At 40.4% G+C, this 18897-nt stretch overlaps 1 protein-coding gene across 1 annotated transcript in view; it reads left to right on the top strand.

The window, feature by feature from the left end:
* Positions 1-18897, top strand: part of RGS17 (regulator of G protein signaling 17) — a gene marked incomplete at its 3' end in the record, with an annotated part of 70389 nt that overhangs the window by 34129 nt on the left and 17363 nt on the right. Inside the window, exon 2 of the mRNA XM_081315105.1 lies at positions 2126-2269. Within this exon, the coding sequence (XP_081171231.1) occupies positions 2151-2269 (119 nt within the window). The 5' untranslated portion in view covers positions 2126-2150. The remainder of the gene's footprint in view (positions 1-2125; positions 2270-18897) is intronic.

Below are 18897 nucleotides of genomic sequence, written 5' to 3'. Positions count from 1 at the left end.
ACTATTATGGATATCTCTAAAGGATACTGAAAAATTGCAGAGTTTTTTCTTTCAGACTGGAGAATCTTGCTCCCATAATTTGGTAATGGGGGAGGCAGCAGGGATCCTTAGCATTAAACAATGTTACCTTCATTATACAGACCTGTGCATCATCCAGCTGCTACATATACAGACCACCAGAATCTGAACAAAGATCATATTCTGCCTGTAATAATAGTAACAATGACATAGCCAAGGATCTGGCAGAACAGAGTTCCTAGATGGTAGCATGCATCTCATTACGTATGGTATAAAGCTGAATTGTATAATACTATAATCTGTAGTAGCACACTAAAAAGCAGAGACATCACCCTGCTAACAAAAGTACATATAGTCAAGGCTATGGTCTTCCCAATTGCAATGTATGGCTGTGAAAGTTGGACCATTAGAAAGGCTGAGCACCAAAGAATTGAGGCCTTTGAACTATGGTGCTGGAGAAGAGTCCTGCGAGTCCCTTGGACTGCAAGGCGATCAAACCGGTCAGTCCTAGAGGAGATCGACCCTGACTGCTCTTTAGAAGGCCAGATCCTGAAGTTGAAACACAAATACTTTGGCCATCTAATGAGAAGGAAGGACTCACTGGAGAAGAGCCTAATGCTAGGAAAGGTTGAGGGCAAGAGAAGAAGGGGACAACAATGAGGTGGCTGGAGCAATAGGCGTGAGCCTAAATGGACTCCAGAAGATGGTAGAGGACAGGAAGGCCTGGAGGAACGTTGTCCATGGGGTCGTGATGGGTCGGACACAACTTTGCAACTAACAACAACAAAATAATCTGTATTACCTAGATATTATAGTTTTCTGTTGCTCTTTGTCAGATTTCATGTAAACAATACCTACATCTGAGTGTCTCCACGACAATTCTTTTTCTGAACAGAAAATGCAAAATGCTACAATAGTTTTATCACTTTGTCTTAAATGTTACCTAGTGTTACATAAACTGTGAGATGCACTTCGGAGATTATGAATAAGAAAAAGAGCTCCTGAAGCTAAATGAATATTGAATAATAAGAAAGGACCTGGGAAAGATTTTAGTTAAGTTCTGCAGTTTGAATCTCAAAGCCTAATCTCACTGCCTCTGGGCCAACAAGAGGCAGTTGGGTCTTTCTGTTCTCACAACTCCTTGCCTTTGGGTGGGCTGATTAGAGCTGAAGTCCATGATCTCTGTGAAGAACCACCTTGCCTATCCCAGCCCTGCTCTTCAGAAACATCTGGGCAGGCAAGAAAGTTTATCATGTCATCCCTTTGCTTCTCCATCCAACACCCACACAAAGTAATTATTTTGGTGAGGAAGGAACCATCTTCCAAGCACTTCATAGGTGGAGTAGAATGTCCTTAAACCTGAATTTTTGCTCTCTTAGTCTGGAGGGGAAAAATTTAATTGGGAAGGAGGTAAAACTGTCCAGTGGATAGATGAATGCTGCCAGGTCTTATTTCCCCAGAGACACAAAACCATTTGAAGAGAAAGGAAAGTCTTTGGTTACCTGAACATTTCCTGAAGTCCATGATCTCTGTGAAGAACCACCTTGCCTATCCCAGCCCTGCTCTTCAGAAACATCTGGGCAGGCAAGAAAGTTTATCATGTCATCCCTTTGCTTCTCCATCCAACACCCACACAAAGTAATTATTTTGGTGAGGAAGGAACCATCTTCCAAGCACTTCATAGGTGGAGTAGAATGTCCTTAAACCTGAATTTTTGCTCTCTTAGTCTGGAGGGGAAAAATTTAATTGGGAAGGAGGTAAAACTGTCCAGTGGATAGATGAATGCTGCCAGGTCTTATTTCCCCAGAGACACAAAACCATTTGAAGAGAAAGGAAAGTCTTTGGTTACCTGAACATTTCCTGAAAGAACAGAGGTTCCTCATGATTACTACCCTGCCATTTCCCCTCCTGTTTTTTGCCAAAGGAAATGCTACTTTATTAATTAAGGACAGCAAAACTACCGAGATTAAATTGGGCTCCTGTTAAGTTTCTTAAATTCTGTTGTGGTTGATGGTGTCTGTAGTTTTGATCTTGAAGGTGGGTCTGAGCTGTTGTGATGTGTTTAGCTTCATTCCCTTGATGTTCTGTTATGTCTACATTCTTGTAGCCACAGGGGTGCTGAAGTAGCTGAAATGAGAAAAAGGCAACAGTCCCAAAATGAAGGAACGTCGGCTGTGTCTCAAGCTCCTGGAAACCAAAGGGCCAACAACACGTGTTGCTTCTGCTGGTGCTGTTGTTGCAGCTGTTCATGGTATGTCATGCACATCTCTTGCGTACCATTTCTATAAGTATATGACGTCTCCAAACCATCAGTTGCCTGATGCAGAAGCTAATTGTGGGGAAGGGACAGGGATGTTCTGCAGATAAAGACATTGCACAACAAGTGCTCATTTGGTGCTGATTTGTTGTGAAAAATGCCCATGTTTCCCTTAGGTTTTTGTTCCTTGTGACCTTTGTGTGATTTCAAAAATGCATTTAGCTGGCAGTCCAGGTAATAACATTGCTACCTCCAAGAATACATTCATACCTGAGAAAAGGGGTCTTCGTTTGGGTGTTTTCACACTTTGTATATAGCCTGGCTTTATCAATTGTTATTGTGTCAAAAATTAGATTGCTTATGAAGTGCCTTAAAACCTGGGGTATTTGATCAGTCTTCCTTCCATGATCTTCTTAATAGTGCCAAGTCTTCATTAAAATAATTATCTGATAACTCCCACTGAGTTCTCACAAAGAAGGGGAGAAATTTTGGATCTAGCTTGGGAAACGTATGCTAGGTTTTCTGATTTTTGAGATGATTCCAATTCTTGGGGTGCAGGTGGGGTTGGGTGAGGGAATGAGGAGGAACAGAGCAAAAGCCAGTGTGTGTTGAATGAAAGGCAAATATGAGCAGGATTGTCCTGTTTATTATTTAATAATTTGATGAATAACCTACAGAATATATTTATAGTCTGGAAACATTCAAATTCCACTGAGAGCCTTCAACTGGCAAAAAGCCATCATTTTAATGGGGATGGGGCCAGGAAAATTGTTGCTACTCAGCTCTTCCTAAAAGAATCACCAGCTCTGGATATCTGAGGCTGAAATCAGTGTTTATTTTCTGTTTTTAAAATAACCTCAGATAATCATGTGATATTTCCAGTATGTCCAGGGTGCCTGTCACTAAAGCATATAAAACTTTAATGTAACAAGATTTATATGCGTGTGAAAGAGTCCAGCGACATCAACAAGGCTGTATGAATTTATACAGCTTCTTCACTTGCCGAGAGGTTCCATACAGCTGACATAACCTTCTCTCTGTGAAATTCCATTTTCAAAATGTCTTTGCGCTGTAGCACTGGGACTGGTAGGCTGCAGCTTCCAGCCTAATTTTATACAGCTCTCAGCCCAGTTTTGAAAGAGCTCTGCCAAAAATCAGCTCAGAGCCCTGGCAGGAGCAGTTTGTTCCTTCTCCAGCAGTCTCTTGGTTTGGGAGGGAAGGGAGCGAAGGGATTGTCAGAGAAAGGAAAAGGGAGTAAAAACTGAAGTTGGTAAATGAGAGAATGAGAGCCAGTGCTATAGAGTAACAGTTAAGTCACCAGGCTGGAAATTGTGTGAATTCTAGTCTCTCCTTAGGCATGAAGCTAACTTGGGTGACCTTGGGCCAGCCATTCTCCCTCATTTCCAGGAAGGAGGCAATGGCAAACCGCTTCAGAAATGTCTGGCCAAGAAAACTGCAAGGACGGTCACCAGAGAGAGAGAGAGAGAGAGAAGGGGACCCCAATCATTTCTAGTTCTTTGCTATAAAAGGAACAAAACGCTGAAGGAGATGTGTGCCTAACTGAAAGAGCAGGACCGTGTAAATAGGTTTCTTTCTCCATGACTGAGGTCATCAGGTTCCCAAAGTATCCCAAGTTCAGCCTTCTGCTTTCTCCTAACTAAATGGGAATGGAATATTTTCCTCATGGGGAACTATGACAGTCTTCCCTAATCTGGTGCCGTCTAGATGCCAGAACCTTTCCCCCCAACACACACACACACACACTGTGTGGCCTTCAGCTCCCAGAACCCCAAAAGGAAGAGATTTGAGACAGGAGCAGCCCAAAGCAAATCTACTATGAGTGAAAGTTTACTTTCGCTTCTGTAATATTCCTTTAGATTGCTTCTTCCCTCTTGCTGGCTTGTTCTTCATTTGAAAGGTACTAATTAATAGACAGACATAGGGTGAGGTAGGATGGCAGTTTTAAGTTGCACAGTTTTTTTCCCCCTTTTGGATTCAGAGGGTATCAAATTCATTCTCCACATTCACATTCAGATAGTAGCGAATCTGTGTACAACCTATGAAGATTAGGCTGTCACTCTTCTGCTTAATGAAATCCCAGGTGTGAGCTGAAACACAAGACTTTGCCATCAGAGCTGAACTTTGGTGCACCAGCTGTACTCTCTGATTGCATAGGCATGACCTGATTACAGTTTATCAGCATAGGCTGTTCTCGGAACATCCCACTCCTGATCAGCATTCACCAATATGACTTCCTCCAACACGTCTTTGGATGGGAATGGACATATTTCTTGCAGATGATAAATGGGGATGTAGTGCCTGATAATTGTCATGCACATGTTTTATGCAGTCCCTTCCCCAGATTTGCTTGTTCAACAATGGACTAGCTTTCTGGACTTCCTATCCGACCACATTTGAGAGGCTTCCCTAAGTGTGTGAATTAAGCCATAAGCTCTTTCATCACAAAGCCAAACCTGATCTGTGCACCTTCTCCAATACTTCAACACATTGCATAACACTTATCCAAGATCATATCAATTGTTTCTCAGCTGTTCTGGAAATGGAATCAGAGCACAAATCATTCTGAGCTTCTTTATCCTCATCACCTTTAAATGACAGTGAGTGAATAAAAAAAATAATTGCAAGGCAAATTGGGAATACAGGTAATCCTGGACTTAACCTATCGTAATTAGCCCAAAATTTATGCTGCTAAGTGAGACATTTGTTAAGTGAGTTTTGCCCAGTTTTATGGACCTGTGCAGCAAGTAGAACTCCAAATCAGCGAATAAATATTAACCAGATAATCTGGTCTGATTTAACTCTAAACTTTTAAAAGCAGACGGTAATCAGAGACAGAATGCCATGGTCAGGTTTCTGAATTAAATGCTAAGTTATTACAGGTAGTCCTCGACTTACGACTGAGCCCAAAATTTCCATTGCTTAGCAAGGCAGTGGTTAAGAGAGCTTTGCCCCTTTTATGACCTTTCTTACCACAGTTGTTAAGTGAATCATTGCAGCTGTTAAGTTAGTGATACAATTGTTAAGTGAATCTGGCTTCCCCCTTTGACTTTGCTTGTCAGAAGGTTGCAAAAGATGATCACGTGACCCTGCAACCGTCATAAATGTGAACCAATTGCCAAGCATCCAATTTTTGATCACGTGACCCTGGGAATGCTACAATGGTTGTAAGTATGAAAAATGGTCATAAGTCACTTTTTTCAGTGCCATTGTAACTTCGAACAGTCACTAAATAAACTGTTGTAAATCGAAGATTACTTGTATATGCTCTTTATATATGATATAAGAACTGCCAGGGACTAATGGCTTAATTAAATTATATTTCCACTACTCTTTAAAAGCAGACTTAATTTATTTACATTAATAGTTCTTGACTGGAAATTTTGAAGCACGGAGTTCTCATGTGCTCCTAAAAAGCTGTATTGGCAAGTTTCCAAAATACCACATGTGTATATACTAGCTAGCTTGCAAATATTCAGAGCTTATATATAATCATTCTTTATTTTTCTAATGCTCCAGGGTTGCTGTTGTTTTTTGTCAACATAAATACTGTGTACATTTGTGCAAAATTCTTTTTAGGATTGGGATAAGTCTCTGAGAGAAGTTCCATGCTTTAAATAGGGTAGATTCAAGATTGTGGTAGAAATACCACTGCTGCCAATTCTTGGAACTAAACTGGCCAAAACTGTAAAAAAAAAAGAAAGAAAGAAAAGAAGGAAAGAATTGAAGGAGAAATAGCTTGGATAACTTAATAATGTTATCTTTCATCCCTAATGTTTGAGATGAAACTTTTTTTTTAACAAAAGGATAAAGTAGACCGAGAATGATACAACACAGACCTCTAAGTCCAAACATGAAAAGTCTGGTTCTATAGGCTGCTATAATTATTATGACATATACATGGCAAATTGGAAGACTAATGAAACTGTAGAAATGTACAGATCTAACCCGGTTAACATTTACCAGATTGGGGAAGGCTGATCTGATCTGTTTTAACTCTCCAACTCTGGCTGTTAAGCTCCAGCAAAATGGCCGTTGCCCAGCTTATTTCTGATTGGTGCAGGTACCTACAGACCTAGAGGAAAGAAAGCCAAGTTTCTGAAGCACGTATGGTGCTCTTGATGTACTGGAAAGACAAGGAATCTGCAGAGTGTTGTTAAAAAAGAGAGAGAGTTTCAACATGGATTAAAAATCAGATGAAGGTTTGATTATACCACCCTAGCCGCCACCTTTGCTTTGTGGGCCCCAACCCATGGACACCTGTGTAGAGATGGCAATTGCACAAGTAAAGTTTGTCACTGACATCAGGCCTAATACCTTGTCATTCAAATCTCTAGAATCCTAGCATGGTTAGATCTAAAGCTGGTTTCTGGATCTGTTGTTTTAAAACCAGAAATGCCTATACTTTGTTTTTACTTCATGTTCTTTCAGATGGAGGGCTAGGGATGTGATGATGCCAATTGGAGACCACGCTTTAGGAGTCGGTCGTTCTAAGTTGGGGACTGAAGGATTAAAATAAAGGAATTCCTTTTCCTTGGTAAAGGAATTCAGGAGAGCCAATTTGGTGGAAGCTAGAAAATGGGAGACTGGGAATTCTAGTTCTGCCTTCGACGTGAAGCCAGCTGGGTCTGAGGGGGAAGGAGAGATGGGGAAGGGGGTAAAATTATAGTGATGTAAAGGAAATGAGGCAGTTTATTCACCCCCTTACTCTGTATTTTCAGTAAAGTTGGATAGGGCTCTCTGGGCTGCAAAAATCCAGGTACCAACCAAAATGGCAGCAGAATTTTTGTTTTGTGTTTTCATCTCTGTTGCCATCCAATGGGCATCCAGATATTTGTATCCTCATCAGGGTGTGGAATTCAGCACCAGATCTGTCCTGCCATTGGGAGGGCTTATCTGTGCATCCAAAAGCAAGCCACTCTGGGTGATTTAAGGATGTTCATGAAAGGTAGTTCTGATGGATTAAGACACATAGATTTGATTACCAAGAAAGCAAGAAAAGAAAAAAAAACAACTTGTTTGGAGCAAAATTCAGATCACCTTTCTCTATCTGGATATCCCATTAAACCCAGTTAATTGGCACAACAGCTTTAATACATCTGGAAAGTGCCAGCTTGGAGAAAGGCTTGCTCAGAAGCTATTTCTTGGGAGCACCTCCGTCTCTCTTAATCAGTGGCAGTGGTAATTTTCAAGTTCATATTTATTAAGGAATTGGAAAACACATTGCTAATCAGATGGCAGACTTTAATAGCTACATTTTGGGGAAGAAAGTCATACAAATGAGCTAAGGGTATGCTGACTGCTTGAGGGATATTATTGATTCAGCCTAAGGCTATATCTCTGCAGTAAACCTTTGACTTGAGATTTGGGGTGGCAGAATAGAAACGGATGTTCACTCTAGCCACAGTTTCAGTCAGAATGAGAATGAACTCTTCTGTCTTTATAGTTAAATAAGTCATATCCGCACAAACAAGCAAAGCCCCATCCGTGGGATGCAGGCAGCACACAAAACCGCGCACTCTCCGGTCCGTGGAAAAACCTTTCTCCATGGAACCAGTCCCTGGTGCCAAAAGGTTGGGAACCTCTGGTTTAATGTACTATATTTATTCATTTAAAATGCAATGGTCAATGAATTTAGTTCTTGGAGAAGATTTGAACAAACATCTAATATATACATCCAATGGTACCCAGTAAAGATCATATACAGTATCATCTACTGCCTCTTGGAGGTCAACATAACTCTTTATAACAAATATAAAGAATTGGCAGCCCTACTGTGCAAGAAAAAAGTGCCCCATAAAACTGTAACTGGATATTTAACTTTTTAACTTTTGTATATTGTATTTTTATTGCATTTTATTGCCCTGTACACCGCCCTGAGTCCTTCGGGAGAAAGGCGGTATAGAAATTAAATTAAATTAATAATAATAATAATAATAATAATAATAATAATAATAATAATAATAATAACAACAACAACAATAATAATAATAATATCTTCTTTAGTGGATGGTACATTTAGGCCATCAACAGAAATATTAGATATGGGTGGACAGAGCTTTGTCATATAAGGAAGACTCTGTTTTATTCTATTTTTAAAAAAATTGCCACAAAGAAGAAGGGGTCAACCTATTCTCCAAAGCACCAAGGAGGACAAGAAACAATGGATGAAACTAATCAAAGAGAGAAGCAACCTGGAACTAAGGAGAAATTTCCTGACAGAACAATTCAAGGTACTAGTAATGGTGTTCAAAGCCCTACATGGCATGGGTCCGGAGTACCTTAGGGAACACCTGCTGCCGGCATCAACTTCCCTCCGCCCTGTGCGTTCCCACAGAGAGGGCCTCCTCAGGGTGCCACCGGTCAGAGAATGTCGATTGGTGGCCCCCAGGGGGAGATCCTTCTCTGTGGGCGCCCCGGAGCTATGGAATCAGCTACCGGTTGAGCTCCGGACGGCGCCCGATCTTCGCTCCTTTCGCCGCGAGCTAAAAACATACTTTTTTGAACGAGCTGGCCTGGCCTGATGGGGGATTGGGGGGGTTGTTATTGTTATTTTATTGGGGTTTTAAGATGTATTAATTGTTTTTAGTATATGGGCATGTATTTAATTATTTTTTAACTTTTGTAATCCTGTATTTTTATTCTTGCCCTGTTCACCGCCCTGAGTCCTTCGGGAGAAGGGCGGTATAGAAATATTATTAAATTAAAAAATTAAATTAATCAGTGGAACAAGCTTCCTCCAGAAGTTGTGAGTGTTCCAACACTGGAAGTTTTTAAGAAGAGACTGGACAACCATTTGCCTGAAATTGTATAGGGTTTCCTGCCTGAGCAGAGGGTTGGACTAGATGACCTCCAAGGTCCCTTCCAACTCTATTATTATTATTATTATTATTATTATTATTATTATTATTATTATTATTATTATTATTATTTTGCTTTGATATTAGGAAACTACTAGACTACTTATACAGTAAGGTACACTGAGTCATGAAACTAAGAAAAAAGCAAAAAGATTATTTCATTTTTTTAAAAAAAGACAGATAACCCTTTTTATTCATTTTCTATTGGTTAGAAATAATTCATTATTGAATCAAGGTTCTTCAGCATTTTTGTGGACTTTCCCAGCAAAGGAAGTACTGAGTCTTTTGTATTTGTATTCTGTCTAAAAGTCATCTACATATTACCTGCACCCTCCCAACTACCAATTCACTTTGTACAATTACCTTAGAGTTTTGAGGCTGAAAGTGAGAGAATGTTATGATCGAGCACTTCTATGCTTGTCTAACATTTCCTGACTCTGGAAAGGCAGGATGTGTAAAATGAACAATGTAATCGGTTCTTTTTCTTCCTCTGCTGATTTGTGTGTTTGACATGGTTCAGTTATTCAGTCACTAACCTAGATGATGAAGTCATATCTTCATATCCTTGCCAGCTACTAACGTATGCTTTCCATACGGAGAGGTCTATCCCTACAGTGAGGCAGAAATAATAAACATGTAAGAATTCAGTAATACAGTTTACAGTACAGTAGTAAAGATTTGAAAGGAAAGCAAGAAAGCAGACATGCAAAGAAGGTGGTGTACTCATTTTTTAATTTGATTTTATTGATTTTAGCTGTAAGGTAATAAATCAAATCGTACTCATCCAGTTCATATTCCATGGCTTATAGAAAGATAATAGATGCTTCTTTCCCATTCAGTTAGCATGACAGCTTTAGTAGCACATTTTTTTCCTCAAGGGAAGCAAGAACCTCCGTTCCTAAAGTTGCAGCCACCCAATCAGCAACAGTAGGTGGGAATAGCCTTGGGAGACAGGAGAAAGAAGTACAGCCTAGACTACAGTTGGATAAACAATATCTGAGATGGAAAGAGGAATGTGGGTAGAGAAGGGACCCCCCCCTGGTTTGGGACCCCCCTGGTTTGGGACCCCCCCTGGTTTGGGACCCCCCCCCTGGTTTGGGATAGTAAACTCAAGGGTGGGGGAGGGGTACTTTCAGATTGCAAGCTTCTGTTACTGTAACCTTACAGAAAAAGTAGTGTTCACCAACTCATGCTTGACGCTTCTTGTCTTGACTACCTCAAAGGTCTGACATAAGTTTTGCAAGTCGGAAAATACCTGACCCTTCCTTTGCCTTTGTTCTCCCCAACACTACGAAGGGTCCCTTCTGAGATGATTTCTCCAACTCACCCCTCCTTTGAACTCAGATTTTGTTGATCACACCATTGCTGCAGTGCTTCCTCCTGGTCATTCCCACGTAGTTACATGATCTGTCATTCTGTCTTGCAACACTGCACTAATCTCTAGCTGGGAGTGATGCTTAAAATCAAGAGGGAGCCAGTGGGGATATGTTTGTCTTCCCCTTTCTTCCTGACATCAAACTAAAAGGTACAGAACAAAATGATTCAGCCCATACATTATAGGTAGCCACAGCCATTAGTTGCATCATCGTTGTAACAATTGCACTGAAGTTTCCCCAATGATAGCTAACTTTAGCCTAAAGAGCCTTGTTGGAGCAGTGGGCTAATGCCTCCTTAAGTAACACCAGCTGCCTACAATTAGTGCAGGTTCGCATCCCACCAGGCTCAAGGTTGACTCAGCCTTCCATCCTTCCGAGGTAGGTAAAATGAGGACCCAGATTGTTGGGGGCAATTAAGCTGACTTTGTAATAATGCCGCTGGGGTGTGTGTGAAAGCCCTAATAAGCAGGCATATACATAGAATGAAGGCTACTGCTAAGCTTGTAAGCCACCCTGAGTCTTCGGAGAAGGGCGGGATATAAATGGAATTAAAATAAAAAAAATAAAGAAGGAACAGGTCATTTTCATCTCACCTTGGATAGAAAGAATCAGCTTCTTTTCCTACTGTGTAAGAAGATAGATGGCACTCCCTGCTTATCTAATGGCAAACAGCTTAAGCTTAAGAACCAACCAATGAGAGAATGGAAAAAAAAGACCATGTTTTTCAAAAGGTGGAAAATGTCTTCTTGTATTTATGGCTAATGGCTGGGCCTCCTTCCTTGGCCGATGCATTTCCTTAAGTATTCATATTGCGCTGGCCTTCCTGAAGCCATGCCAACATTTAAGAACTGTTTTGCCTGTTCCAGGAAGAAATGTTACCAGGAAAAATGACTGTATTTCTTTGAGTGAAATATGGGTAGCAAATAGGAGTATTTGCATAATGGTTTTGCATAGATTTTTTCACACATGTAAAGCTTTGCTATGATCAAAACAAATTATTATTCAAAATCCTGAAAGGGACAAAATGAAAGGAAAGAGGTTGACACTTAGCTGTACAATGTGAAATTGCAGTTTTTCTAAATTGGTTGAGGATCCCTTGCCTTCCAAATGACTCATAGATTATTTTTAAGTTTCAGGGGTTTTTTTTTAAAAAAAAAAGAGGAAGGGAGGAAATTGAGGCTTCCTCACTATTCCTCACTATTTTCTTGTATTTAAATTTCACTATCTACACTAATTTTCAGGCTCCTGTATTTAGTTATACTGCAAGTGTATGTAACATTATCATTCAGATCTTTTTTCTGATACCGTGTTTCTCCAAAAATAAGACCCAACTGGAAAATAAGCCCTAGCATGATTTTTCAGGATTCTCGTAATATAAGCCCTACCCCCAAAATAAGCCCCAGTTAAGATTGTTAGCCAAAGAGACACATTTAGTACTGTATTTCCCTGAATATAAGCCCTAACCAGAAAATAAGCCCTAATGTGTCTCTAGGTAAAGGTTCCCCTGCACATGCGTGCTAGTCGTTTCCAACTCTAGGGGCCGGTGCTCATCTCCGTTTCAAAGAGCCAGTGCATGTCCAAGGACGTCTCCGTGGTCATGTGGCCAGCATGACTAGACATCAAAGGCACACGGAACGCTGTTACCTTCCCACCGTAGTGGTCCCTATTTTTATACTTGCATTTTTACGTGCTTTCGAACTGCTAGGTTGGCAGAAGCTGGGACGAGTAACAGGCGCTCACTCTGTTATGCAGCACTTGGGATTCAACCCGCCAAACCGCCGACCTTCTGATCGACAAGCTCAGCATCCTAACCCCCTGAGCCACCACGTCCCTATAGCAAAAGCTAATATAAGGCCCGGTCTTCTTGTCGGGAAAACATGGTAGTGGATTAAAAGCAAGGATCCTTGTTTACACATTTATTTTACTGATTTAGAATGGAGGGTGTAGCACATAAAAATCATACTTCTTTTACTTGTAACACTCTTAAAAACTATTGGCTATTGTCTGCCCATTACTTCAAATGGGATGCATTTATAAAAGCCAGAAGCAAACTCACCCAGCTTGTGTCTGAATGCAACCCACTGATTGTGTATAGCAAAGCCACAAGGACTTTGTTGGTCAATCTCTCCTAGCAAAGCTTCTTTAAATGCTTAAGCAGTTTCATTCATATGAATTATTTTAACTTTGACTATTTATATATAAGCACTTCTTTATTTTGTGAGGTTAGGAGACTCCTTTCTTGATGGCTAATTTAAAAAGCTCCAGTAATTCTGGACTCAAACTGAAGAAGCTTTACAGAAATTTAAAAACTTGCTCTTCTCCTGCTGAAATCTTTGAATTCCTTCCGTACAGTTTTCATTATGATAATTTTTTTTATCAAGTAAACAATTTTTTCCCCCAAAGTAACATAATTCAGTTGATGCTGGTTTTCCTCAAAAACTCAGTGTTTGTACCGCCTTGATAATGTGGGTTTGCACAGATAGCCATTATTATACAATGTGATCAGGCATTACATTTTATTTTGGTTGAGATATATGCAGAGGTGTCACTGATATGTCTATACATAGAGTTCCAATACTGATGATGTCATGATGCATGTGATATTACTTACTTTCTCAGTTTTCCATTTGGAACCCTCCCAAGTTTTCTCTCTGCTTCTTTTAATCCTATCTGTCTCAAAGCATCCAATGATTTAAGCCTCTTCCTGTGGCAAGAGCACAGAGTGGTGCAAATCATAAAGCAGCAAACCTCACTGGCAATTCAATGTAGAAGATGAGAAAATGCTGCTGGGATGTTAGCTGAAGTTTTATGACTGAACATGGTGAACTGACTGCTTAGTACCTTGATATAGTATCCTTGGATTTCACTCAGCAAAGTTGTTAAATGTTACTGGTTACAAAATGAGGATATGAATCAGGATTTGCAGCATATGTGTTTACTATTCTGCAGAGACGCCTGAGGTGCAAACACACTGTAAATTCTCTCTCTCTCTCTCTCTCTCTCTCTCTCTCTCTCTCTCTCTCTCTCTCTCACACACACACACACACACACACACACACACACACACACACACACACAGAAGGGGGGTGGGCAGGCTTGCCACACCCATTAGATCTAAGAACCCTACCTACTGACCATAAGCCTACTTTGTGTGAAGCAAGATTTTAGGAGAATTGAAGGAGCAATGCTTATTAATCCATTGTCAGGTGTTCACTGAATAATCATGTCCAAGGAAATTTGTCTGGTGGTAGGAGAATCACATTGTTGGCCTCACTTTTAAAAAAACAGGGCAAGCAGCTATAAGATATGGTAGTGAACATGTTTCCTGCCTATAAAAAACAAAAGCGAAGCAGAGCTCCTTAACAATTCTTTTGGTACATTTCCCTCTATGGCTTCTTTAAAGATGGAATATATTTCCAGAAACAGTTGCTACTTTTCAATTATTTTCATTTGTGCGGCATTCCTAGAATCAATCAACTTAATTGTGACCAAGATATTTATTTACGCTTTCATAATAAATTAAACCCATCAAACATACTGGTAATGTTTTCTTAGGCATGAATCAGAATGATTACATTCAGAGCCAAATTTGATCTTTCTATGGAGAGGCTCTCAGCATGTTGGGTGCGGTGCCCAGGTTGATGGCCTATAAGTCACTCCACCTGTCAAATATTTACTCTGCAAATATACAATAAGTCCAGATTGAGGAACTGTTTTCTGGGAGGCATTTTTAAAATAGAAAAATCGGGCTTAGTGATCATGATTAAATTGTTTATCACTTTTGTCTGATGTGAATGATTTTTTTTTTCGTCTTCCATGGGCACTTTGCAAAATAAGACTGAACAAATTTCATGCTGTGGTTTAAGGTCGACGGATATTTCGCATGCATTTTTTTTTAAGACCAGCTATTCAAAAACAGAGTGAGCGCCTGTTACTCGTCCCAGCTTCTGCCAACCTAGCAGTTCGAAAGCACGTAAAAATGCAAGTAGAAAAATAGGGACCACTCTGGTGGGAAGGTAACAGCGTTCCGTGCGCCTTTGGCGTCTAGTCATGCCGGCCACATGACCACGGAGATGTCCTCGGACAAGCGCTGGCTCTTCGGCTTTGAAACGGAGATGAGCACCGGCCCCTAGAGTCGGAAACGACTAGCACGCATGTGCGGGGGAACCTTTACCTTTACCTTACCTTTTTATTCAAAAACATTTTGTTAGGAATCCCCAAGCAGGCAACTATACAGTATTTGTGCTTTGTAAGCACTGTGATCTACCTCAATTTGGAGACGCAATCCGAAGACCCATTAGGTGCCAATTTTGTTGAAGAGCTATGATTCTTGATTGTCACTGTAATGGGTGGCTGTGTGGGAATTCTATGTGTAATTGGTGGCTGTGTGGGAATTCTATGTGTAATTGGTTAAATTCTGCAGGGAATGTTTCAATAATTTATTAATTAAATGTTATGTCTTTTTTGGATAATATTACTAGATCATTTTTGCAAATCATTTATTGACTGTATCTCTATTTCATCTATATTCATCTATTTCATCTATTTTATTTATTTATTTATTTATTTATTTTAATTCCATTTATATCCCGCCCTTCTCCGAAGACTCAGGGCGGCTTACAAGCTTAGCAATAGCCTTCATTCTATGTATATGCCTGCTTATTAGGGCTTTCACACACACCCCAAGCGGCATTATTACAAAGTCAGCTTAATTGCCCCCAACAATCTGGGTCCTCATTTTACCTACCTCGGAAGGATGGAAGGCTGACTCAACCTTGAGCCTGGTGGGATGCGAACCTGCACTAATTGCAGGCAGCTGGTGTTACTGAAGGAGGCATTAGCCCACTGCTCCACCAAGGCTCTTTATTGCTAAGCACATTGGTTTGTGCTTAAATTGTAAGCCGCCCTGAGTCTTCGGAGAAGGCGGGATATAAATGGGATTAAAAAAATAAAATAAAAATAAAAATAAAATTATATTGTTTCCAATGCCCAGAACACCTGGAAGTTTTCTATAGAATCAAAAAGCTGGAAGGAACCTTGGAGGTCCTCTAGTCCAATCCTCCTGTTCAAAGCAGGAGACCTTATACCATCCTGGTCAAATAGATATCCAGTCTATTTTTGAAAACCTCCAGTGATAGAGCACCCACAGCCCCAGGAGGCAAGCTATTCCATTGATTAATTGCTCTTACTGTCAGAAAATTTCTCTTTACTTTAATTTTTATTTTTTTTAAAGAACAAATTAAGTTTTTAGATTTAGTTTTTAAAAACTAATTAAAATATAGTAACATAACACTCTCAACATTAAAAACCTAATGTAGACATCTTTAAAATAAGAAACAGAGGGATACACTCACAAAGCATGTGTGAGTAGCGTAAACCAGCCCTAATTCTTAGGATGTTAGCTGCTAATAGCAAAACCTTAGATTCTGGTTTGTAGTTTCAGAAAGACAGACAGTGCAGTTGTTTCAGCACCAGGTTCCTAACTACAGGTAGTCCTCAACCTACCACCATTCATTTGGTGACCATTTGAAGTTACAACAGTACTGAATCAGGTGACTTATAACCATTTTTCACACTGATGACCATTACAGCAGCCATTACACACAGTGGTCAGGTGATCAAAACTGGAATGCTTGATAAGTGGCATGTATTTATTTATTATTATTATTATTTTTTATTTATTATATTTGTATACCGCCCTTCTCCCGAAGGACTCAGGGCGGTGAACAGGGCACATATAAAAATACAGAATACAAAAATTAAAAAAGAATTAAATAAGAGCCCGAGCTAAAACAATAGAATAATATAAAAATCCACAATAAAACCCCAGCACATCCCCCATCAGGCCAGGCCGGCTTGTTCAAATAGATAGGTCTTCAGACTGCGTCGGAAGGAGCGAAGGTCAGGTGCCGTCCGGAGCTCAACCGGCAGCTGATTCCATAAAGCCGGGGCGCCCACAGAGAAGGCCCTCCCCCTGGGGGCCACCAGCCGACATTCTCTGACCGGTGGCACCCTGAGGAGGCCCTCTCTGTGGGAGCGCATAGGGCGGAGGGAAGTGGACGCCGGCAGCAGGTGATGATTGCCATGTCCCAGAGCCATGTGCTCACCTTTCGGGATCATCTTTTGCAGCCTTCTGACAAGCAAAGTCAAGGGGGAAGCCAGATTCACTTAACAACCATTACTAACTTGATAACTGCAGTGATTCACTTAACAACTGTGGTAAGAAAGGTCATAAAAGGGGACAAAACTCTCTTAACCACTGTCTTGTTAAGCAATGGAAATTTTGGGCTCAGTCGTAAGTCGAGGACTACCTGTAATAACTTAGCATTTAATTCAGAAACCTGACCGTGGCATTCTGTCTCTGATTACTGGCTGCTTTTAAAAGTTTAGAGTTAAATCAGAGCAGTTTATCTGGTTAATATTTATTCGCTGGTTTGGAGTTCTGCTTATGGCACTTTTTCTCAAAATTGCTGATAAAGCAGTATAAATAACAATTCAATATTGGAACTAGGGCACTAAATATCTGGGAGCAGGGAAGCTGGAAATCACTACTTAATAAAATAAAAGCCTTGAGTTTCATAGGGATGCACATCTGGTTTTATTGAATGGCTGAGCAGAATTTTGTGCTTAGTGCAGTTATGGCCAGATAAAGAAAAGTTATCATCCAGCCTCCCGCATCGAAAGGTGAAATATGGAATACTCTTGGTTAATTTATTATCTCACAGCCCAATTTCCTACTGCAGAGGGTTTATTGTCTAACCACATATCATTCCAAATCAGCTTAATATGTCAGTTACAGCAGGAATAATAGTCTTGAATTTTGGAACTAAAGTACTGTTTTTAGAAACAGTAGAATTAAGCAAGTCTTTCAAGACTGCCTCTTTTCTTATAAACCAAGAAACGTATGAAATCTCTCATTTGAAAAGAAGCATTGTTATCAGCTTTTGCCCTTCTTAGAAATCTGACAGAAAATAAATAGCTCCTTCCTCATTGCACACTCAACCAGTCAGCCTAAAGAAACTTTCATAGTGTCTCACATACTGTAATGTATGTTTATTTTCATTTAAGCCCAGTGGCCTGCTTTTTTTTTCCTTTTCTTTCTTTTTTTCCCCTTCATGGTGTGCATTTGTTTCATTCAGTTGAATGGGTGTTGGGAAGAAATTATGTAATAGAGCCCATCTCTCAGTAGGAGACAATTGCAACCAGCTCAAAGAAACATTTATTTCAACCTGTACTTTACACCCCTACAATAAGCACTTTCCTCAGATGATGGATAGGGAAGGACAATGGGACTCCTCGTTACTTCCCTTACTACCCGAGTACTTTCCTCATGGCCAAGTAGCCCATCCTCAGACCAACAACCTGCCAGGTTTCACAGCAGTTCCATCCCTTTCCCTTCGGGCTATGTGAGGAGCCATCCTGCTCCAAGCTTTCAGGGCTGATGAAATTCAACAATTAAAGTATACTTAATTTCACAACACATGGACAGACTTAGACATAGTTTCATCTGGGGAACTGTGACCATCTTAAACCAAGCCAAATCCAAAAATGCTACAGAAGCCTGGTACTCTGACAAACTGGCCATCAATAGACACAGAGACATAAACTATATCTACATACCATTCAAAAGAGACAATCAATAAGCTGAAAAAGGAGGAGAAAAGAGCAAAACAGCCCTCCACTGGTAATCAACACCCAGATGAGCAGAGATTAATACCAAGATTAATAGCAAGATTACACTGGCAGGGCAAGCCACTAGAACAGACATGTCAAACTCACGAGTTCACGTGACGTCATGCAATGTATCGGGACAGTTTTGCCATTGCCGGCAATGGGGTGGGCGCGGCTTTCGGATGACACATCTGGCCTGCAGGCCAACAGTTTGACACCCCTACACTAGAACATAAAATGAGAGCAACCCCACTGTCTTCCAGCACTGATGACATTATCTAGTTTGGGTAATGAAACATTTGCAAGAAAACAATATAGGCAATGGTATTTAAGGCTCAGTGGTTGGAACCGAAACTCAGGAGGCTGGCCAGCCAAAATTGATCACAGTTCTTGTTTCCTTTAAACAGACCGTGACTCGTCTATTACACTCTGGAAATATGTCTATTTGCCAGTCTCCTGGGAGAAGTTCAGCTGGCCCCTGTCCTGTTCGGTTGTGAAAGAACAGCTTAAGATCCTGTTCAACTAGGCAGGATAACAACTGCTCCCAGACCCATCTGCTTTTTAATTGGATTTTCTTTTAAATATTTAAACAGCTAAACAGCATACTTTTTTTTACTGTAGATTATTTTATTGAATTGTTTTACGGTTTCTGCTTTTGTATACTGTTTCTGGGATGTTCCCTATTCTTCATGGGAGA

The sequence above is a fragment of the Vipera berus genome, assembly GCF_964194415.1.
Source record: "Vipera berus genome assembly, chromosome: 1".
Taxonomy (NCBI): Eukaryota; Metazoa; Chordata; class Lepidosauria; order Squamata; family Viperidae; genus Vipera; species Vipera berus.
The sequence above is the reverse complement of the archived record's forward strand: the minus strand, read 5'-3'. Positions and strand labels throughout refer to the sequence as shown.